The 21,217-nt window shown below is 40.8% G+C and overlaps 1 protein-coding gene across 1 annotated transcript; it reads left to right on the top strand.

Moving 5' to 3' along the window:
• The first annotated feature begins 2,578 nt into the window (after positions 1 to 2,578).
• On the top strand, positions 2,579 to 15,706 carry LOC143211662 (uncharacterized). The gene is made up of 3 exons (XM_076429515.1): positions 2,579 to 3,499; positions 9,984 to 10,166; positions 14,742 to 15,706. The coding sequence occupies exons 1-3, from the start codon at positions 3,437 to 3,439 to the stop codon at positions 14,943 to 14,945; spliced, it is 450 nt and encodes a 149-aa protein (XP_076285630.1). The 5' UTR covers positions 2,579 to 3,436; the 3' UTR covers positions 14,946 to 15,706.
• Positions 15,707 to 21,217: the final 5,511 nt, after the last annotated feature.

The raw sequence follows: 21,217 nt of genomic DNA, 5'->3' as shown, positions 1-21,217 counted from the left end.
AGCAAAATTAGACTACAACCCGAACAAACGACAGCGTCCCCGACTATTATTACGGGCTTGATAAGAGCTGGCCTGTTATTTGACCGTTTTTGCTAGGACTCTCTCGTATGTGGGGAGGAAGAATTTGACAATGCCTTGGACTCTTGGTGCAACTAGGTTGCAACTAGGTCGCATCAGACGCGGAGAAGATGCCGAAGCCAACGAAAGTCTTTGGAAAAAGGAGCAAACAGCAAAAAGTTTGGACCAGTTGTCGGTCAACTGTGCTTTCTATTAAGGCCACGGCGCGCGGTATGGCAGAGCCGTTTTCCTCCGACGGCGTTTCTTGTTTGTGGGGGAATCCCCCGGGTCCGATCGTGCATAAACAGGAAGGGTTCGCCACTGATTTCGGCTCTGCTCATACGCGATTGAAAAGCGGTTCGTACGTGAGTCGAATCTTTGACGGGATTGTCTCGATTAGGATCAATCTGTATGCGAGCTGAATCGTCGGACATTGGTGTTACCATGACTTTGCTCCGAAATGTTTCCTTTCCTGGAGAAAAGGGCGACGAAACACGGAAACATAATCGCGTAATCGTCGCCGGAAAAGACCGCAAACTCGTGTCGAAGTTGGAGGAAGATCGATTTTACGAGCGATGTACCGCTTTAGGGCGCGATTGATGGCTTCGAGCAACGTTTCTTTATTCGATCGTGGGGGATTTTGTGCTACAGTATAGCCTGCTCTTATCTCTTCATTAAAACGTCTCGAACTTGTTACGTGGGGTCGTAAACGGATCAATTCTGACGGTCATTGTTGCGTTCGTTCCAACATCAAGTTCAATTCGTACGAGTTTCTTTCGATGTTCGGCAAAATTTATCCGGGACTAATAAATATGGTAAAGTTTAGTTGGGATTCAAATAAGCTTATCCGTGTCACACTGTTCGGGAATTCTGGTCTCAGTGAGATTTTCAGGCCACCTAGAGCTGTCATTGCCTCCTGGTTTGATGAAAATGCGAATTTTGGCGGATAGAGGAGAATACAATTTTTGAACTTCAGTACTTCCCAGGACCAATTATCAAGCCAAATTGCTTGTCGAATTTTTAACACTACACCTATCACCACCAATCACAATGACCGGTTCCAGATTTTTTATTTTAATTATTGAAATAAGAAATGATTGTATGGATATTTTTAGTAGAGCATGTATTACAATAGAAGCCGCACAAAGGCCAAATGAAATCAATCTTGTAATTTCTATAAGGGAACATGTATCAATTACTTTTACGGCTCGGTAGGATCAGTGTTAAAAAGTAACAAGAAATTAACAATATATTTGTCTCCATTTAGTCATAACAGGTATATTATGTAGAAACAATTTATTTGTCTCCATTTAGTCATAACAAGTATATTATGTAGAAACAATTTATTCAATATTTATGAACGAGATAACTGGATCCATCCTCAATTATACAGTTCTAAGATTTGTGTCCGCTGTCTGAGGGTCGAACCAAATTGTTGTTACCAATGTAAAGAGGAGCTGAGGAAGAAAATGGATTACCAGCGACTCCAGATTCGAGGATCGAACAAGATTCCGCGCAGAAAGGTTTAAGAAACCCAGTTAAAGAAGCTTCGGCAGGGAATCGCAGAAGTTTGTGGGCTGATAAAACTCTGTTTTCCCCGGCACGATAGATTAGATACCTTAAACTTGATGTTTCTGCAGTTTCTTGCGAGCTACGAAAGCGGAAATAATTTAGCTAAGATCAATTGCGACGATAGGTCGTTCTTTGCGAATCGGTGTACCATTTTCTTGTTCCGCACTTTTCGAGGGAACACGTATTCCATTTTATACCAGTAGTTTATTTATGTATGGTAATCTTCGTTATTGCGTTAGGTGCTTGGTTAACTTCCAACTTTTTGCTGCTGCGGGTAGTAAAACGAAAGCGTACCAAATTACTTTTTCATTTTATTAGTTTCCGGAGATTTTCATACGCCACTAACGCATAAAGATGCACGATTTTGTGGGAAGTGGCATCTTGGTGAAGAAAATTATGATCTTATCTGCAATTTTACTTTATTTGTAGAAAAAAACACGTTTTTCAAAAGAAATCTACTTTTTCAAAATATTCCCACTACCCTTAAGGAGTACAAATTTTTTTATTTATATGATCGAATATAAATATACTTATATTCACTATAAAATCTCAGATTGATAAAGTTAAAGATATTTTTTTTATTCATGAGATACAAGTATACTTTTTTAAATTTCATTCTCAGTTTATTTATTGTATTTCTTGATGTTTTATATTGAACAAACTTATTTTTAGAAAACACTGCACCACTAAATGGGTTCTAGAGGGGACATCTACCCAATTCGTATTCAATATTCCGTCCAGGAATTGAATCGCACGGTTCCGTGAATCGCGCGAGGAAAAGATCGTCTAATTTCGGCGAAGACGATCCTCGGCCTGTTCCGCATGGCGCGCCATGTTTGAGAGGCATCGTGCCGCGTCAATCTGCGTACGTGGGTGTGTCGGTGGCGTGAAATTCGTTTATTATGCCAGCCGGTTTGCCTGGCTTATATTGTGCCGGCCGGCACGCGTTGTAAACGCTCCGCGTCGATTCACGATCCGCTTCCGATCGCTCATTTTCCTCGCTGTCGCGCCAGCTCGAGGATCCTCGAAACGGTTCTCGTGATAATTTAGGTGAACCACAGTGTTCTAATAATCTTTGATCCTCCGCATCAAACGCAACAACGAACCGAAGCAAACCGAAATTTTATTCCTCGAATAAAAATAAGTTTGCCCTTCCGGTGTGAATTTTTCGGAGTTGTGCGTTTTCCAGGGAAACTTCGCGCGTGATGATTTCATCTCGGGATTCTGCGGTGGACATATCTACAGTGTTTCGACAGCGCGATCACGTTCGCCGGTGCATAAACTCCAGGCGAGAAGCAATCGTTCACGCTCGGCGATCATCGCGCAATTTCTATTTCAGCGAACGTTCCGGCTCGCCTTTAATTAAACCAGGCTCGTTGTAAAGCGGCAACGTTTCATTTCCCGGTGACTATGCTCGTAAATTTCGCTGCGGAGTTCTCGGCACCGTGTTCTTTCCACTGAGACGAGTCTGCTGTGCGAGTGTCTTCGAGGGTGCACCACGCCGATCATCCCCCCCACCCTGTTTAGAGGGGTTGGTAGCAGAAGCCCGCCGGCGAAAATGCCCGTCAGAAGGACTCCCGTGGCGTTTGTCGATTTTTTTCACCCAACGACCACGACCACGACGATGCGAGCTGTCGTCGCGTGAATCCGAAAACGATTTTCCGGATACGTCGACGAGACCGTGCTCTCGCCCACCCCCAGAGATCTATGTTCGTGACTGGGAGGCTGGAACAAGCCGGAATATTTCAAAGCCCGAGGATTATTTAAATCTGTCGAGGGGAAGGTGCTTTATGTCATTGTCACGGCCATGCCGCTGCGATCGGAAGCCTCCTCCTCCTCGAGGGATACTTTGAACACCGTCACCACTTCGGTGAGTTGTCCATTTACATTGATCATGACCGTGATTCCTCTTTCTATTTTTAGCTGAATTCTCTTTAGTTTTTGGCTACAGACCCCTAGCTATTCACTAGCGGTATTTTCTTCATTTTCTTCACGATTCTTTCTTTAATTCTTAGCAGCACCTCCTTTATTCTAGCTGACTTGTTTCAGATTTAAAGAGCGCATAGATTGCATTCCTGAGATTTTATATACCGAGCAGGTGCAGGTTGACAGAAGAAAAAAATTACAAAACTTTAATGAAGTGAAAACTCATAAACTTATAGAAGAATGGGTCTGTTTTCTGTAGTATGATACCTCCACGAGTACTATTTCCACGTGTGGGTGCTACCTTTTATAATGCTCCCCCTCTTCCCCCTCCTATTTTTTTAGTTTCATATATTGAAAAATGAGCACTATCTCTTGAGACAGGTTCAGCTTTTAGCAACGGCTATAAAGTAAGTGAAATTTGTGATTGTTCATCGAGAACTTCTAAAGAAACATTTCCGATAAAAAAGTGGCTGCTTTTTAACAGCTGGGCAAATATTTGCGGGCGTCAGGGTATTCATTTTGATCTTAGAAATATTTAAACCTTCAACGAAGCATTGTAATGTGACCACTAGGGTGGACCTCATTTTTCAACTATGAAATTTTTACAAAACTTTAAATAGTTTTAGAAGATTTTTAATATCCTTAGATTTTTTTTATGGATGAGGAACCCTCAGAATGGCAATGTGATCCCAGTTATAACGTAGACTTAAATATAGTACACACTTTAGCTGTAGTTAATGATTCGGAAGAACGAAGAGAGTCAAACTTGTGCAAGAATTTAACGGTGTTCTGTCACGAAATGACAAAGGAAAACGATTTATAATGCAAACTGTATCAGACTACAGAAAGCGCTATCCAGACGTAAAAGAGACAATATTAATGAAAAATTTGTAAAATGTCTTTAGAATTGTTGCCTTGTATATATTAAAAAGCATTTAAACTCAATACTTCTATTTTCTTTTCTCCGCCTTTGTATAGTGTAATCTTCACCACATCCAATTAAACACATTATGCTCTAATTAAATATAACATATTTATGTCGAACACACAGTAATTTCGCTACTTTTTAAATTCGTATAAGAACGCAACTAAAAGAATTGATACTTTTAATAGAATATGTAAACTGTAACATACATATATACTAAAAAAAGAGGATTAGTTTATTGTCATAGTGAAAAAAATTATATTGTGCTACTATTATGATAAATATTTTTGCACAAGAAGAACGTTTAGGCATGATCAAAAGTCTTTTCTGCATATATTCCCATTCACATATAAACTTTCATATATTTATCTTGCAACTTTAACGCCAATGTGCCATGTCTTCCTCTCATCCGATTAACTTCATCTTTTGCAAAAATTATTTTATTACCCAATGACACAATTTGTAAGGGGCAGCGTGAAAAAAAAACTCGCAGAAAAAGTTTCAGCAAATATAGCTAAGGTCCAGCCAAGTGACCATTCATGTTTAAAATCTACACGGTATTTGCAACAAACTCGACTACTTCAAGCTCCGTGTAACAAAATATTGAACAAATTCCGAAGTTCTTATTTCCTTCAGAACCGACCGTAACCTTTAATAAAGCAACAGATGCTACTTTCGCATCAGCTTCAGCAACAAACATCCATATTTGAGCAAACATCCGCAGTCTAGTCTCAACAAACAACAAACCCCAGTAGTGGGTGGCTTCATGAATCTTCTACGTCCTGAACACGTGAAACAAGATCAAATCACGCTCGAGAACGTGTTTAATCCTCATCCCTCACTCCTGTCCATTTGAAACATGTGCCAATGGTTCTGGACAAATTTGAAATGTGGAATTCATTCATCTACTATCCATGTTTACACTTTATTTTATTAGTTATGAGTGGACTACGAATTTCATGCATGTTTCGCAAAAATGTATATTCTTATAAAAATATAATAATATTCTATTGTGAAATTCGTAGTCCACTCTTAAGTAATAAAATGAAGTTAAATTTCTGCGAAACATGCATGAAATCTTTCGACTTATTCAAATTATTAAAAGAAGAACATTCTCACTTAATTTCCGTTTCTTACGATCGACTTGATATACCTTCATCCTGCATAAAAATCATTTTATCTCAGGTTCTTATTATTCGAAGGAATTTTCAAATTTAATTATTTCTCTTTTCGTTACGCTGAATTACTTCACCATTTTGCCAATCTCGCACCAGCGGAGTTAAAGAGCAAGATGAGGATTGAATGAGAATTAACTAACAATAAAATAATTCCAATACGAACGGACGTTGAAGCTATTCGTACAAGAGAACCTGAGGGTGCCGATTATTCATTCGACAGGAATACCTACAATAATCCTGGATTTAGTATACCTACATCGGAGTCACTAATCCTCGGCGTGGACAGGTCATAGCTTCAGTCTCAACGTACGCTAACCCTTGGTCAATCCTCTCGAAATGACCATTGCTAGATAAAACAGTAGAATTCGAAATAAAGAATAGAATGATTTCCAGATATTATTACCTAAACTGCGTTTCATTGTGGTTAATATTATTTCAAATATCGAAGAATATCGTGTTTCAAAATACGAACTTATATAGCCAGTTCTATGGTCGATCTCGTTCGATTTATATGTAGAGGAATCACAGGGTTGTGCAGAAGGTAGTCGCGTATTCGGGACGCACGCCCCGGGCTCCGTTCACGCAGCCCATGGCGAAATAGATCATAGTGCACGCCGCGCCGTTTCCGTGCAGCGGCTATCTACTATCTACGTCCGACGGTGGTTCAATTTGAATATGATAATAATAGGTAAACGTTGGTGGTCGCGTTTACGTGATTCCGACGGGACACGTGTGTACATGCGTATACTCGGTACGTTACCGCTCATAAGTATTTGGACACTTGCACCACCCATTGTTACCCATTATGCAAATTCAGTTTTTGGAGATAATTTGCCAGAAACCGCGATAAGAGTGGAGTTTGTTTGGTCAACTGGGAAATTTCTCACGAATTAATGGGTTGTCGTACTTAACGTTCATACAAATGTCTCCTCCAGAGAAGTTCCTGATTTTTTTCCAGAAATTAGTTTCAACAAATTTTTATCTCGTCTGCTTCTGTCTAGCATGAAAAGCGTGAAATTTTAACCATAACGATTTTTATAAGAAATAAGCGATAATCACATTTTGTCAGGGAACTTCGATTTTTTAAAAGGCACGAAGAGAATTGAAGGGGTGAATGGATAAAGGTGTCAAGTTTGTCTTCTATAAAAGAGTTTTTAACCAAATATATAATCCTTTTTTGATGAATGAAGATAATTATTATCTTTTTTGTATTAGAGATTAACCATAACAATATATATATTTGTAATTGATTTGTGTTATTATCTTCATTCATCAAAAAAGGACAACATACCTCGCTAAAAACTGTTTTACAGAAAACAAACAATTTGTTACTTGATACCTTTATCCATCCACCCCTTCAATTGTTTCACGCGTTCCCACGCTAAATTAATACTGGTCAACATGGTTTTTCCAATGATTCTATCATGCTCCATTGCTTTCATGAAATTGTGTCTATTGACGTTACCTCCTACATATTATTATGTACAAATTAATGTATTCGTACGAGAAATTCAACGTTGCTTTCAACCGAATGTTCCAAATATGGAACAATTGATTATTCCTGCATGAATTTTTGCATTAAACGGCTCGACTAAATCGTTCAAATTAGAACATACATCTGCAGACGAGAATAAATTCATGTTACAACCAAGACACACTGTCTGCTTCGAGTTTCCCGAAGAAACTGCTATTTGTCAGAAATAAGAGACATCTACGGCCCTTGTGTACTTAGGTACGCACACGTACGGCCGTGTCCCGCATCGCGAAATGCAAAACAGCCTCGCGACAGGTTAAATTGCATCGGCGCCGCGCGAATGGAAATGGAGCTGTCACTTCGGGTCCGCGATCGCTATCCTAAAATTTAATGCCGTCCACGGGGAGGAGGGGTATGTGTGTTTTTCATTTTTCCCTTTATATTTTCCCGTTTCCTGTTCTTCCCCCGCGACTTCGTCGAACCGTGACTGACGAGGGGAGAACCGGGTTAACGAAATCCCAGTGTTCTGCGTTCGCGAGTCGGATAAATAAATTTTGACTCGCCTTCCGCTCGTATTTCTGCAAGCTCTTTGTTCGCGGGCCAACCTGAAAAATTCCTCAAACTCCGGGCCAGGAAATCTCGTTAGAACAATTCCAACGACGCGCGCGACGGGTGAGTCGTTAATTATTTTTCTAGATAAAGTATCCCTCCCGTATTCTGCTGATTCGATCACGATTATAATATACTTCACCGGGGGATTCGAGCAACTTCATCTTTCTTCAACGACGATCCGCAGCATTCATTTCTATTCAGACTGGAATACGTTTCTTGAAATCTTATGTACGGGAGCGTGACCCCTCGTGAATTTATTCCCTCCGGTTTTATATTTATCACGCCTTATCCATTTTAATTGCTCCCCGATGCACGCCGTCGACATCACAATGCCGAGTATTAGGTCATCCCACTAGTCGTGTCGTTTTCTTTTCATGTTGGGTAAGTTCACCTATTACTGCGGGTGTTTTTTCCCCAATGACATTAAAATAATAAATATGTGGCACTGAATAAATTTGTACAATTCAATCAGAATGTATTCTCGTTGGCGAGGCAAACAAAATTGTCAAATATTCTCATATTTCTATAATCTCAGGATTTGAAAAAACATTGTTCGCAGTATTGGGTACATGGCTCGTTTTCGTTCGCAGTAATACGTACAAAATGTTATCCACTTTATTTGTTAATATATTGTTATGTCGTATCAGGTTTTGAGGGCTACCAATTTTTTGTATTCAGAATACATCATTCTGCCATAAAATGCTTACAAATATTATTCTTTCATGATAAATTAGGAATATTAACCCTTCGACAGCGGAGCTTGAGTCTATTTTGACCCAGGTTACCAAAAACGCCATTCCATTACTAGTAACAATAAAATTTCGACGTATCTACGCGAAGTGCCTTTAAAAATGTGTTTTGAACAATTGATAAATAAAGCAGTCCGCGGACTTAAACATTATCAATGATATCATTATAAAAGAACAAGCGAGCCGCTGTACAGTTACTTCAGTAACTTCTACTAGGCTATTGCATATCAAATGTTAGAGTTTAGAATGCAAATGTTCCTGACCTCGAAGACCTATCTTTAGCTTTTACTTGAATATCGAATTTTACTTTTAAATAATGTTTGTTTCTATGTCAATCAGTTCGAAAAATATACATAAGAAACGAGACAAATCCTTATGCAGCTCCTGTATTTCGCAATGGACGCAGACAATTCTTATTTCGCAGAGAACTGTAGTTCTAGCTATCATCTGTCTTTTAAGCAACGTCCACACCGAGTAAAAGCAGAATACTTTTGCAAATGTTACTTCAGTGTGGACATAGCTTTAGGAGACTATCTGGCGCGTTGTTCCTGACGTAATTCATGCTTTTAAAAAGTTGAGGCCTGCGTGTTCAATTTCATCTATGTAGGTCCGAATTTAGCGCGACGGGATGATATCGCGAAAAAATACATTTGGCTGATTGTTTGTTTCTTCAAAAAATACGAATACAGTTTGTTCTCGCGTGATTGCTAGTCAGTCTCACTCGAAAATTTTCCGGTTTATTTTACTCGTGACGACCTCCTTCTATTTCTATTCCACCCTGAAGATACGCTCGCGTCCTCGGCTCTCGCTCGAACGTGTACTTTATCGTTAGCCACCGTTCATAAATCTATTCGCACTAGTTATACAGGCGATATATATCCTTTTTAGTCCCGGCGCGAGTATTTCACCTTCGGGATCAGGTTTTATAGCTGCAATTTTTACTGAACCGCGTCCATTCCGCCAGCCGTGTTCATCTTCCACCACATTTTGTATATACGGCGCGGGATTTATGCGTTCGTCGCGACAAAATGGCGTGTGCATTAAGCGAAAATACGCGAACTGAACATTAAATAGTTGATTGGGTAAGCCAGCTTGAATTCTTGTGCAGAAAGGTTCGAAAATTGTAGTTCTTCGGGACCGATCTCTTGCAGAAGTTTCACAAAAGTATGCTTCGCTTGATTCCATCTTATCGGTTGGAAACTTTTCATTGGGAGAACAAAATTGATTGAATTTCTTGACTAATGCGATGGAAAATCCTTGAAATTCGTTAAATCGATGATAACGAATTTACTCGTTGCGTTTATGTACCATAAATGCAATTTATGAGAAACTTTAGCAAACGTGCTGCTTCCAGGTAGTCTTCGATTTGATCAAATTTCCGTGATTCCATCGTCGTTAAGAACAGCCCCGGTTCTAGCGAATTTCCTCGAGAGCTATAAGCAGAACTCGTCTCGGAGACCACTGACCGGATATTTGGTATTTGTTGACAGGACGAGCGACGGCGGACCGGAAGATACGTCGCCGGCGGAGCGGTGCTCGCGATCACGTTGCTGGCGCTGCATCATGCTCTGCTACGGGACTCGTCGTCCATAGCTGGTGTCTGCATACCGGCTATAATAATGGTGTCCTACATTATCTGGATTCTGTATTCCGCCCACCGGGACCGGCGAAAGGTAACGAGTTTTAAATCTCCGATGCTTCTTCATCCTATAACCCCCTTGCAAATCAGGGCCGAGAGGTCACGCCCCTTCCAGAGAGGCTGGACAATTGCCAATTGCTCCGCTAAATGTTTACAGAGCCGCAGTGTGTTCGAATATCCCATCGAGTAATTTCCCCTTTAAATCGCTTTAAACACGAGCTGTCAGCCATTTTCCGGATTTCGATGAACTTCTGCAAGTATACAGTACGCGAATGAACTGTTTCAAGGCTAATTTTCATCACAGAAGATGTATGATTATTAGACCGCGGATCTTTATGCAAACTATGAAATGTTTGCATTGTTTGCAAGGCACAGGAGCTAAATAAAAATTTCTTTCTTCTTTTATTTATCTTATTAAGGTGAAACTAATACACTGGTGGCCTTAAATATTTTTAATATGTCCACTGTTTTACATTGTACGTACCCATTTTTGTCATAAACGCATAAAATCCGCAGTCTATTAATGATCTTAAAATATTACAATGATTTCATTAAAAATGGTGCCAGTCAAACAGCTTTTGAAACCATGCAGACTTCTAAGGTCCGTATTTCCTGAATCACTTCGAATTCAGGAAACCGATGACTTAAACTGAGCCTAATAACATACTTCATTTAGAAAATTCCATTTATCGTGAAACGTCTCAGACCGGAAACACTTCACAAGACGACGCTCGAAACGGCGCGCTGCGGGAAGGCAAACTGTCCAGAAAAATGGCGTAAAATTGATTCGCAGGAAGCGCAGAGAGGTTCGCGCGGATGCATAGGTCAGAAAAATTAGCGAGAGCCGATCTGGTTAAGCGGGTCGCAAGTTTTTCCTGTCGGGTTCGGTTTTAATCTTGTAATCAGTCACGCGCGGAGGGACCGCGTTCGATGGGATAGAATGTAATCGAATTGTCTGAAAAACTGGAGGCGAACGGCTCTCCGAAGATCCTATTACGCGGAAATATCGTCCGATAGGTGGATTCACGGAGCTCCGCCATTGTAGTCACATGCAGAATATACATACACATATGTACGTACATGTATAATATAGGTAGAAAGAAATCAAGCATGTCACTACATCCAGATACAGAAAAATCGATGAATTTTCATCCTGAGGAACGAACGAGTGTTGATCGAAGCGAGTGTACTAAATTCTATTTTAATTAAAAAAAGCTCAAATCTACTTTTCATTTAAACATTAACATTTTGTTTCAAAGAGTCTTGATAACTAGACAGCGGATTTTATGCATTTATGACAAAAATGAGTAGTAATTTAAAATAGTATACACATTAAATTCAGGTAGAAAATTTTTATTTTGCATAAAGATCCGCTGTCCATTGATAACAAATACACCAGAAGAATATTTAGTGTGTTCATTTTGATAACTGCATAAATATATCAAGAGTAAATTTTCAGATATTTTGCTGGATGTTTTAGAAAATTTGAAACGATTTCAATATTTCCAGCATTGCCAAATATCATTTGCTCGACTGAAAATTACAACAGATCTGAAATTCAATAAGTTCCAGCAGTAATTTGAGGAAATCGTGCTCGTTAAAATTAAAGAAGCAATATTGTCCGTAAGTAATTACTCCGAGCAAGACACACATTATGCTCCCCATTAGACTCGAGCAAATTTGCATCGTTTGCCCGAGCAAACGAACGTCTCCGGTTTATTCGATCGGCTCGAGCATAAAATTGTGCGACGCTCCATAAAATCTCGTTTCCCTGATCGCCCGGTTTTATACTTGATATTTGACCGGGTCTGGATCATATCAACCGCACGGCACACGGTGAAATTCATTTAATATTCGAGTTTGCGCAACGACGCGGCCGGAAGAGTCGAGTTTGTTTAATTTAGTGGCAGTGCTGCATATCTATTTTTCCGTGTCAGTCCATCAACGTTGCTCCACTGCCGGGAGATTGAACGAAACAAACCAGCCGCGTGTGGAAATAATGCCGCGGCGAATTTGCGTTTCATTTGTCCGCGGATCTTCCACTTGTCGGGTCGGTTTGTGCATGCAACGCCAGACGAAATGGGACAAGTATCACGGCCGTGAACAAGTCGGCTAACGAACGAATTTTAACCATTCGCCTCTGGACGCGTCGCGTAGTATTCAGACGATTTTTCGGAGAAAAACTTGCATTATTCAACGATTACTATCACGTTTCGATCACTCGCATACAATCCTTTTGGTATTCTAAATACAATAGTCTTTTTCTTCATCGTCCTTAGTTTTTGGAAAAATTTCATTTTCGAAATAGTTACATTCTTAATTATAAAGATTTTTCGAGATTCGTATGTAGAACGATTTTTTCGTAATATTGTGAATATTTGAATATTTTTAAATTTATGAGAATGTGACGAGAGTATCAATCATTTCCTATGAAAGAGTCTTTGTAATTTCTGTACTGCACATTTTTATGCAAAATAAAGATTTTCTTCATCGCTTGTAAGAAACAGGAGCTAAATACAAATATCGTCCAGTTGAAAATATTATAGTACACTTGAAATTCTTCATTGTTTCGAATTGCACCTACTCATTTTTCCCATGAATGCATAAAATCCGCAGTCTAACAATTTTGAAATAAAAAATTTGAAAACTTACTTGGTTTTGAGCTAACTGTACGTAAACTCCAAGTAATTCTGTCAATTTTCATCGAAGAATACAATTTTGGGAACACATTTCTGAGACATGAAAAACTGCAGTTTGCACCCGTTGAAGTGAGAGTATCTATTACCGAGAAGGTGCGAACGTGCCGCGCGACAGGATAATTCAAATGAAAGCGGAACGAAGAAATGGAAACGGTAATTTATGGAAAAAAGAAACAGCTGAAACAAGCGATCCGCTGAAAGCCCGGATCTAAACTGGAACAAGGTTAGTTGATAACATAAAACGAGGTTATCTGCTGCCAGTTGGGATTCGTGATTTACGAGGACTGAAAATAGGGGAGGGGGAGTGGCGAATCTTTCCGTCGGCCAGCGAAATCCGCGGTAGGCAGCTGTCTGACTGTGCAGAAATTTTTCAGCAAACTTTCCCGGCTAATTATCACATTTCGAGAAACTTCCTATTTGAACTGGGCGAAACTTGAACACGGTCTTTGCAACTTACACCTCCTTTCCTCCAAACGAAATTAATTTGCATTTCAAGGGAAGGTTCCTCGGGCTTTGATGCGAAAATTTTGCATTCGATGCTCCTGATAAAAATATAGTCTTCCAGTCGAATGCAACATCCCCGTCTTCCGATAAGAGGCTCGCAGCGCGCTGAGAAAACGAGGGGATTTCGCGAGCTTCCTTCTTTAATCTTTAACGGAGCCTGAGAGCATTATCTGCGTTACAGGGTTTCAATACTTCATCACGGTTCTTAATCGAATTGCAAACTATTCCTCCATTAAAATTTTAGAACAGTTGAACCTCGCGTCTCTTGGCACTGTCTGGGAAATCACCGAGCTGCGGAGCTTCGTGAGAATTTCAATTTTTTCAGGTGCTAAATTAGAGAAGCTAATTCCATTCATTAATGATTTTCAGAAACGGAGCAGAATATTCAATCCTGATTTCAGCATGTTAACACTTTTTATAGTAACAAGATTAATTTCTAAACAAACTGTTCGAACAATAAGACCGTAAACAATCAATCTGCATATGTCTTCAAAGTTATATGACGTTACGAAAGATCAATATTTTAATTTTTTTTTCATTGCATTGCAAAGGATCTTTTAAATGAAATTTCTATATATTGAGTACATGGGGTTTATAATATATATGCAACCCTTCGAGTGATTTCATTAATAAAGCTGAGAATATCCCATTACATAAGCATTCACAATGAATGTATATTTTTCGTCCGTTTTTACGTTTCTGACATTAACTGACCTTGAATGGCTGTATCGTTGAAAATGTCTCGCAAAGAGCTACGAAAGTAGGAGTTCAGAAATATGTAGTTCCATTTTAAAGTCTTCAAAGCACTTCCACCTGAAACAGTTACGTACACCACGTAATGGACCTCTTGGAACCAAACAACTTTTATGACTGAAACGTTTCTTGCTATTTCAAAAAATGTAGAAGATATTCAGGTGGTTTGTCTTAGGTGACTCGCCCTGTATATCGGGAAGCGAAATAAATCACAGGAAATTAAAGTGACGAGCGTTCCGCGGGAATTTATGGGTGTCAGAATGGCTTCGAGCGAAAAGGTTTAATTATCGGGAAGGTGATCGACAAACATGGAATCTGAATAGCAAATTCGAAGGCAGAGGAGGTTGTGGCTCGGCGAGCATTGCGATAGACAGCCCTTTGCCCTATCAATTCCACGAAGGGAGCCGTTTACAAGCGGCGGCGGCGGCTATCGTTCTCTCACCCCCGCGTCGCGTGTCGCGACGACGACAATTGGCCGGCTCGATTCGATTTCCTCGCGACAACGAATGCACACCGTGACACAATCTGACGCAATCGGACAGAGGAAACCAAAGCAAACAGTTAACTAACCACGCATCGAGGAAGCGCGTGACGCAATACCCGGAAAACCAAGCCTCGCTCTCTCTACTAGAACCCCGTTACTCTGCTTTCAGGCGTCGAGATTCGCCACCGTGGTGGAGCTGACGGAAGTAATCAGCGAGACAAGCCGAAGCCAGGATCGAATCTGCAAGACCAGCCCGGATCGAATCTGCAAGACTAGCCAGGACGAGCTGCGGAAGGACTGCCCGAAATTGACCTATGACGCGAGAGAATCCCGGGAGAATCCTGCGTTCTCCGCCAAGGACGAAACCTTGTGAACTGTACCCCGTTGATATTGTCAAAGCTCTGGGACTTCGCAGAGACTATACGAAATTTTCTTTGTGTGTAGTTTTCTTTTTTTACACTTGTCTGACGTACTTTGGGACCGTTCTCTACGAGTATTCCATTTATTTCAGGAAGGAATTATTCTCTCCAGTGCACGACAGGACGTTCACAGTGTTACATAGTGCTCTCTTGTTCGAATAAAGTGGAGTTCGTGTAATTTGATATTCGGTGTAGCTCTTCGGTTTTTGTACCACTGATTTTCTGCAGACTTCGAGGAAATGTGTAATTGCTCCAGAAATGTACGAATTGGATGAACGCTTGAAAAATGTGCAGGTCGTGAGAGAAAATTTTACAAGTGGAGTTTTGCCGAGTTCAGCAATTGCTACTGTATAGTCTATGAACTTGAAACTCTTGCGTAAAGCGGAACATACGGAGAGAATACCTATGAATATAATAAAACAATGGAAATACCGAATCCTGCATACAAAAATATAACTATGTAAAAAACAGAAGATCAGTAGATTCTTCTTTTAAAAGTAACTGGTACAAATGTTCCCTTACAAAAACGACAAGATTGATTTTATTTAGACTTTGTGCAGCACGTATTGTAATATGTGCTCCACTAGAGATATCTATACAATCATTTCTTATGAAATTATTTTTATTATATCAATAATCGTACAATGAAAAATCTGGAATCGGTCATTTTGATCGGTGATGGTAGGTTTAGCGTTAAGATCACCGAACAAAAAAACTCAGACCAATACTGTGCGTAGAAATCTTCTATGGGGATTAGAATCAATATATGAATGATATGAATATTATTAGTATCTCTCTCTCTCTCTCTCTCTCAAAATCAATATCCTCTTCAATATTATTATAATTTAAGAAAGAAACGATAAATAATTTCACCTCGGAGCGTGACGGATCAGATTCATTCACTGCCCAGCAACAATTGTATACGCGGTGCGTCTAAACAAGTTTTCACGTTAAGAAAAATTTCAATCTGTTTCAATCTTCTTGCAATTGATCCAAACAATGTTTATGTTGCACACAGATCCGCAGTCTAGTCATAAATGATCCAGACATTCACAAAAAATGTTCTATTAAGAGTACAAACAAATTCACAAACAACGAAAATACATTCGATTCCAGAAAATAATGTCCAATAAAGTTACAATTAATTAATTGGGAGCCACAAATTAATTTGTACAGCTAATAAAAGTATTAGCAAAAATTCTGATCTGTAATAAAGATTTTAGCACAGTCAGGTGTAGTCAGAGCGTTAGCGAAACACAGGATTACAAAGAGAGAAGAATTTTTCCCGGAATCCTGTAACGCGCGTTCTATTAATAAATACAGGGAGTCGAGATCGCATTAAAATTGCCGTGTCCGGTTCGACAGCAAAGATTTATGGAACGAAATTATTTGTTCAGTGCTGGTCCCGGGATTGTTTGTTTATCCCGGCAAATATGACGCCGTGCGGATCGAGCGCGCTTTTCTTCGATTCGCATGCGCTTTTGCCAAATAAATCTGGTCGGAGATATAAATCGCGTAGAGTCCGCGCACTGCGGTTTTTCGAATTTATTCCACAACGCAACGGCGCGCGTAAATCACCATCCGCGGGCATTTTACCGGGGATTTTCCTGGCGCGGCGCGTGGATCAATTCCCTGGCCTTTTCTTGATTGTTCGAAAGAGGAGAAACGCTTATAGAGGGTCTGGGAAGCGAGAGGAAGCGGAGGAAAATCGATTTGAATTCATTATCACCGTCGGGGACTACGATTCGTTTTCGTTACGGTATAACGCGTGTTTGCAGCGCGTTCGTTAACAGTCTCTGCGGCCGTGTTCTCCTCGGTGTCTTCGTTTATTCCTACCGAAACGTCGTAAATCGCGGTTACAAAGAATTATTACGAAGTGTACAAGCCGGAACTCCTATCGATGTGCATCGGACATGGGAACTAACATCGTTGTTGTTTTGTTATACGTTGGCTCCCCTGCTGATATTTCGTTTAACGCGGAAGTCCGATTCGTGTGGGACTCCGAATCGAACTTGGAATTACACTTTTGCTGGACTCGAGAGTGTACTTCAGGGTCTTGGAGGAGAGTTCTACTAGAACTGGACGAACTCACCACACACTTGTGATTCTTTGTATTCCTAAGAGAATTCTATTGAAACCTTTGGTATTCTTATAAATCTCTAACAGAACTTTCTAGTCTTTTGCATCCCTAAAGGGCTCTTGAATATGTCCTTGAAATCAAAGAACCTTGGAGTCGAATCGATTCTCCATAAATTATCGCATGCATATTAGGAAGAATTCACGCACGATCACCTAACGAAACACATGATTACTATCCGCATCTCGAAGTACCCACAGACTGCCACTACTGAAGTAAGAACTTTTGGTATAACCAGAACAAACATGTAGCAGAGAACGTACCTAAGGAACTTTGCATTGCTAACACCCTTAGAGTTGTAAGTCTCTTTGCATTTCTAGTATCTCGGGGTGACCTACTTGAACAACCTTAGAAGATCAATTGATTAAAACCTCAAAGCTCTTTCAATGGTCAGTAATTCATCGACCAGTTTTGAAACTGTACTTCTATTCTACTTCCATTAGGTTTTCATAATTCTCCGGTCATATTTCGAACGAATGCAACATCTTTTATTCCCTAGAAAACACTATTAAATGGTTTCGATGAATTTCCATGACAGGTTACCTCAAATGCGTCGTTTGTTAACCTTCTATTTTGTTAACTATGTACTCTAAAATTTTTGGTATCCGTTATAATAGTTTGTAAAGCGTAAGCTAACCTACCAAAAAATTTTACCAGATCGCACAACGACGAGATCAAACAGCCCACGCACACAACACTAAACGTCCGTCCGCCTTCGTTTCAATATTTACACCTCAGACAACGCCTCATCAGCGGTTAGGCCTAGAAGAAAGCTCTCCAAGAGAACAAAACAGAGAGACAATTGAAACGCGGCCACCGCTCCGGAGAGCGAACGGGGGCGAAGCAATTTAGCGGCATTCCCGCGCTTAATAGGCGGCGTTCATTAATTAAGAAAAAAATATAAAGTGACGGTGTAATTCATTAGCGGAGCCCGGGGAGTCGCAATTCATTTTCGTCCTGGCGCTGGCACGTTTTCTCCATTTCTTTTCTTATCTCTCAATTATTCCTGGACCGGTGAATTAAATGATCCAAGGTTCCACGTCTGGCGAAAGAGTGGGGCTAAGAAACCGGTTGAAAAAGCAAAATGAGAGGAGAGGAGGGAGAAAGGATACACCAGCGCCCCAAATAAAATCTCCAGTCTCATTAACAACGGGATTAATGTCTGCGTTGCAGCGCTTTTGGCACGGGGTTTCGCTCGGTCGACGCTCGCGGATTACGTGGCCTCGTAATTCAGCCAGATTCTATTCCACCGGGCTAATTAGATTCGACCGGGCGTGGGCACGCGATCGCAGCATCCATCTTTCGCGAGAGCAACGCGATCCACGCTAGACCCTGATTACATTGCAGTTTGGCTTCGTCGCCGTGTCGGTGGTGTCTCTTTCCGAAAATTCCTGCCTCGCAGGATGACGGACCGTCCGCGTCCCCGACTCGCGAATTTCCAAGAGCTGGCAGCGCCGAGTGGAGAATCGAATTTCTGGTCTCTTATTCTACTCTTCCACCCTTTCATCCCGATCTACTCTGCATCTACATGCCAGCATCCAGCCCAAGCACGATTACTTTCGCCGCATTCATCAATCGACTCCCACACACAATGCCGCCGATGACTCTGTGGGCGAACCACTCGACTGGCTCCTCGCGCTGCCAGAATGCATCACGATCGCGAAAAGAATTCGCAATGCTACCCTTCGGCAACCGGGAAAACCGCATCGATCGACTCCGACCTGTCCGACGGTGGTCTCGGCATGGCCCAGGTTCGTATTGTTGTGGTAATCACACACACACACAGTCCCTTAGACACTTTCCTAGCTGTAGGAACTTCACGTGTCGTTAGTTTCGTTACAGTCTACCGAAATGTTTCCGTACACTTTTCAGAATAACTAGACTGTGGATTTTTATGCAAAATAAAAAATGTCTCCATCAATTCCAACACGTAGCAGCCAAATAGAAATTTCCTTTCTTCTATAACGACTTGAAAAAATTGGAAATTTTTACTATTCATTTTTCTAATAATTCCGTAAAAGCTCCAGTGTAACTCAAGACCTTTTATTCTGCCCTATAACACTTCGGGGTGCACGAATTTTTGTTACCCTCTTTTTCAACCGTGTGCAGCTCCAATTTTTGTTATCGTGCTTTTTAACTCTGCACACTTACTTAGCATAAAGTAGCCACGAGGAATAGAACAGGCACAGCTCAGTTTTATGTTAATTGTTACATTTAATGTCCAGTTACGATTTAATACCCCGAAGAATAGGGTTCGAAAATGTACGTCTTTTTTGTGTGGAAGCCGAAGAAGTAATGGGAGGAGCTTGTCTCAGCGAAGACAATGAAATTTTGGTTTTATTCGAGGAACACGCGTGCACACTCGGGCATGCCAGGATTGCGACAGCATTGTAGTTGGAGCTAACGAGCAACCGGGCTAATTTATTGCCACGATATTGCGTTCCTCCGCGAAAAACTATCGACGTCTCTTTCTCTTCGCTTGCTACTTTAAAATTCTGTCGAAATTGTTCTTTTTAATCCCGCGAGCCAGGCGTTCTAAATATTGCCTTTTAGCTCGCGTATTTCACTGACACTATAATGCAATTTTGCTTCTTGTAAACGCCATTCCAGAATTTTTTAATAAAATCATTCTTTCCGCGCTCTTATATTTGACGCAAAATACGGGTAAACTCTACTTTATCTAACTCAAAAGTGCGTGCCTTTCTCCTATAAATTATGATGTATTTGGTATGTAATCCAGTAGATTTGTAGCCGGGGCGGCTGCAGATCGAAGTTTCGATCCTGTAGGATCAATGGTTCAGGAGCTATGCTTGCTTAAAGTTGAGCAATCTGCAGTGTTTTTGACAGGTATGAGCGTCGCCATTTTAGTTTGTAGTGACGACCGCGAGCCGCTTACCGAGCAGAACTGCCAGTCCTTGCCCACCTCCCCCCAATTTAATCACAACCAACTTGGTAAGCGACGCGCGACCCTCACTACCAATATGGCGGCGCCCTTATCTATCAAAAACACTGCAGATTGCTCAACTTTAAGCAAGCATAGCTCCTGAACCATTGATCCTACAGGATCGAAACTTCGATCTGTGCAGCCGCCTCGGGTACAAATCTACTGGATTACATACCAAATACATCATAATTTATAGGAGAAAGGCACTTTTGAGTTAGATAAAGTAAAGAGCAGCCTAAAATACGTCTGAATAAGCAAGTGTGTCCAGTAGAGTGGACCATATTTCTCAGCTATCTAACTTCATGTACCCTTCAAGTTCAAGAAGATTTTAGCACTATTTGGAAGTTGAAAGGTATAGCAAAGTAGGTCGTTGGATTCGTTTTGACATCAGCTACAATAATATGAAGTCTAAAATGTATACTGATATTTGAATATTCAGAATCGACCGTAACCTTTAGTAAAGCAAGAAATGCTGCTTTCACGTCAGCTTCAGTAACAGACATCCATATTTGAGCAAACATTCGCAGTCTAGTTATAGCTAGGGTTCACCCTCTCGTCCAGTAAGTGTCCAGAAGACCATCTTTACAGTCCGAAAAATCTGAAGAATAATTTTGACAGGTCTGGTAGTGTCGATAGAAGAAGAAAATTTTGAAAAATACCAAGAACATTGTGAGAAAGCAACGCAAGAAATACATACCGCCATTGACAGAAAATTTTCGGTGCACCAATCACAGTTCGCAGCATCGAAGAATTACGTCGGAAATCAACGGTAAGTTAGAACGCCAGGGGGTCTGCTCGTTCGACTTCAAGGAATCGAAAGCTCGACGTAAATTGAACGTCGCTCTGGTAGCGCGACGAAACGAAATTTTGAAATATAATCGCGGTGGAACGCCGCGCCGGTGTCGGCTTGCTGAAAATCTCGTGAGAGAGATATACCGACGAGAGAAATTCTGCGGGTTACCGATCCGAGTGAATTCCGGGGAGGGGGTACAAAGGGGACGCCCGCCTTTCGAAAAATGTCTCTCGCATCGGCGAACTCGGTCGCTATCGCTGGCGACAATCTAACCAATCTTTGCCGCGAGACCAAAAAGAAGTGCCACAATATATGTATATGTATATCACGGCTTTCGCAAAGTTCCGCGTAA

The sequence above is a fragment of the Lasioglossum baleicum genome, chromosome 1 (genome assembly GCF_051020765.1).
Source record: "Lasioglossum baleicum chromosome 1, iyLasBale1, whole genome shotgun sequence".
NCBI classification, from domain to species: domain Eukaryota; kingdom Metazoa; phylum Arthropoda; class Insecta; order Hymenoptera; family Halictidae; genus Lasioglossum; species Lasioglossum baleicum.
This window is presented reverse-complemented; position numbering and strand designations above follow the sequence as displayed.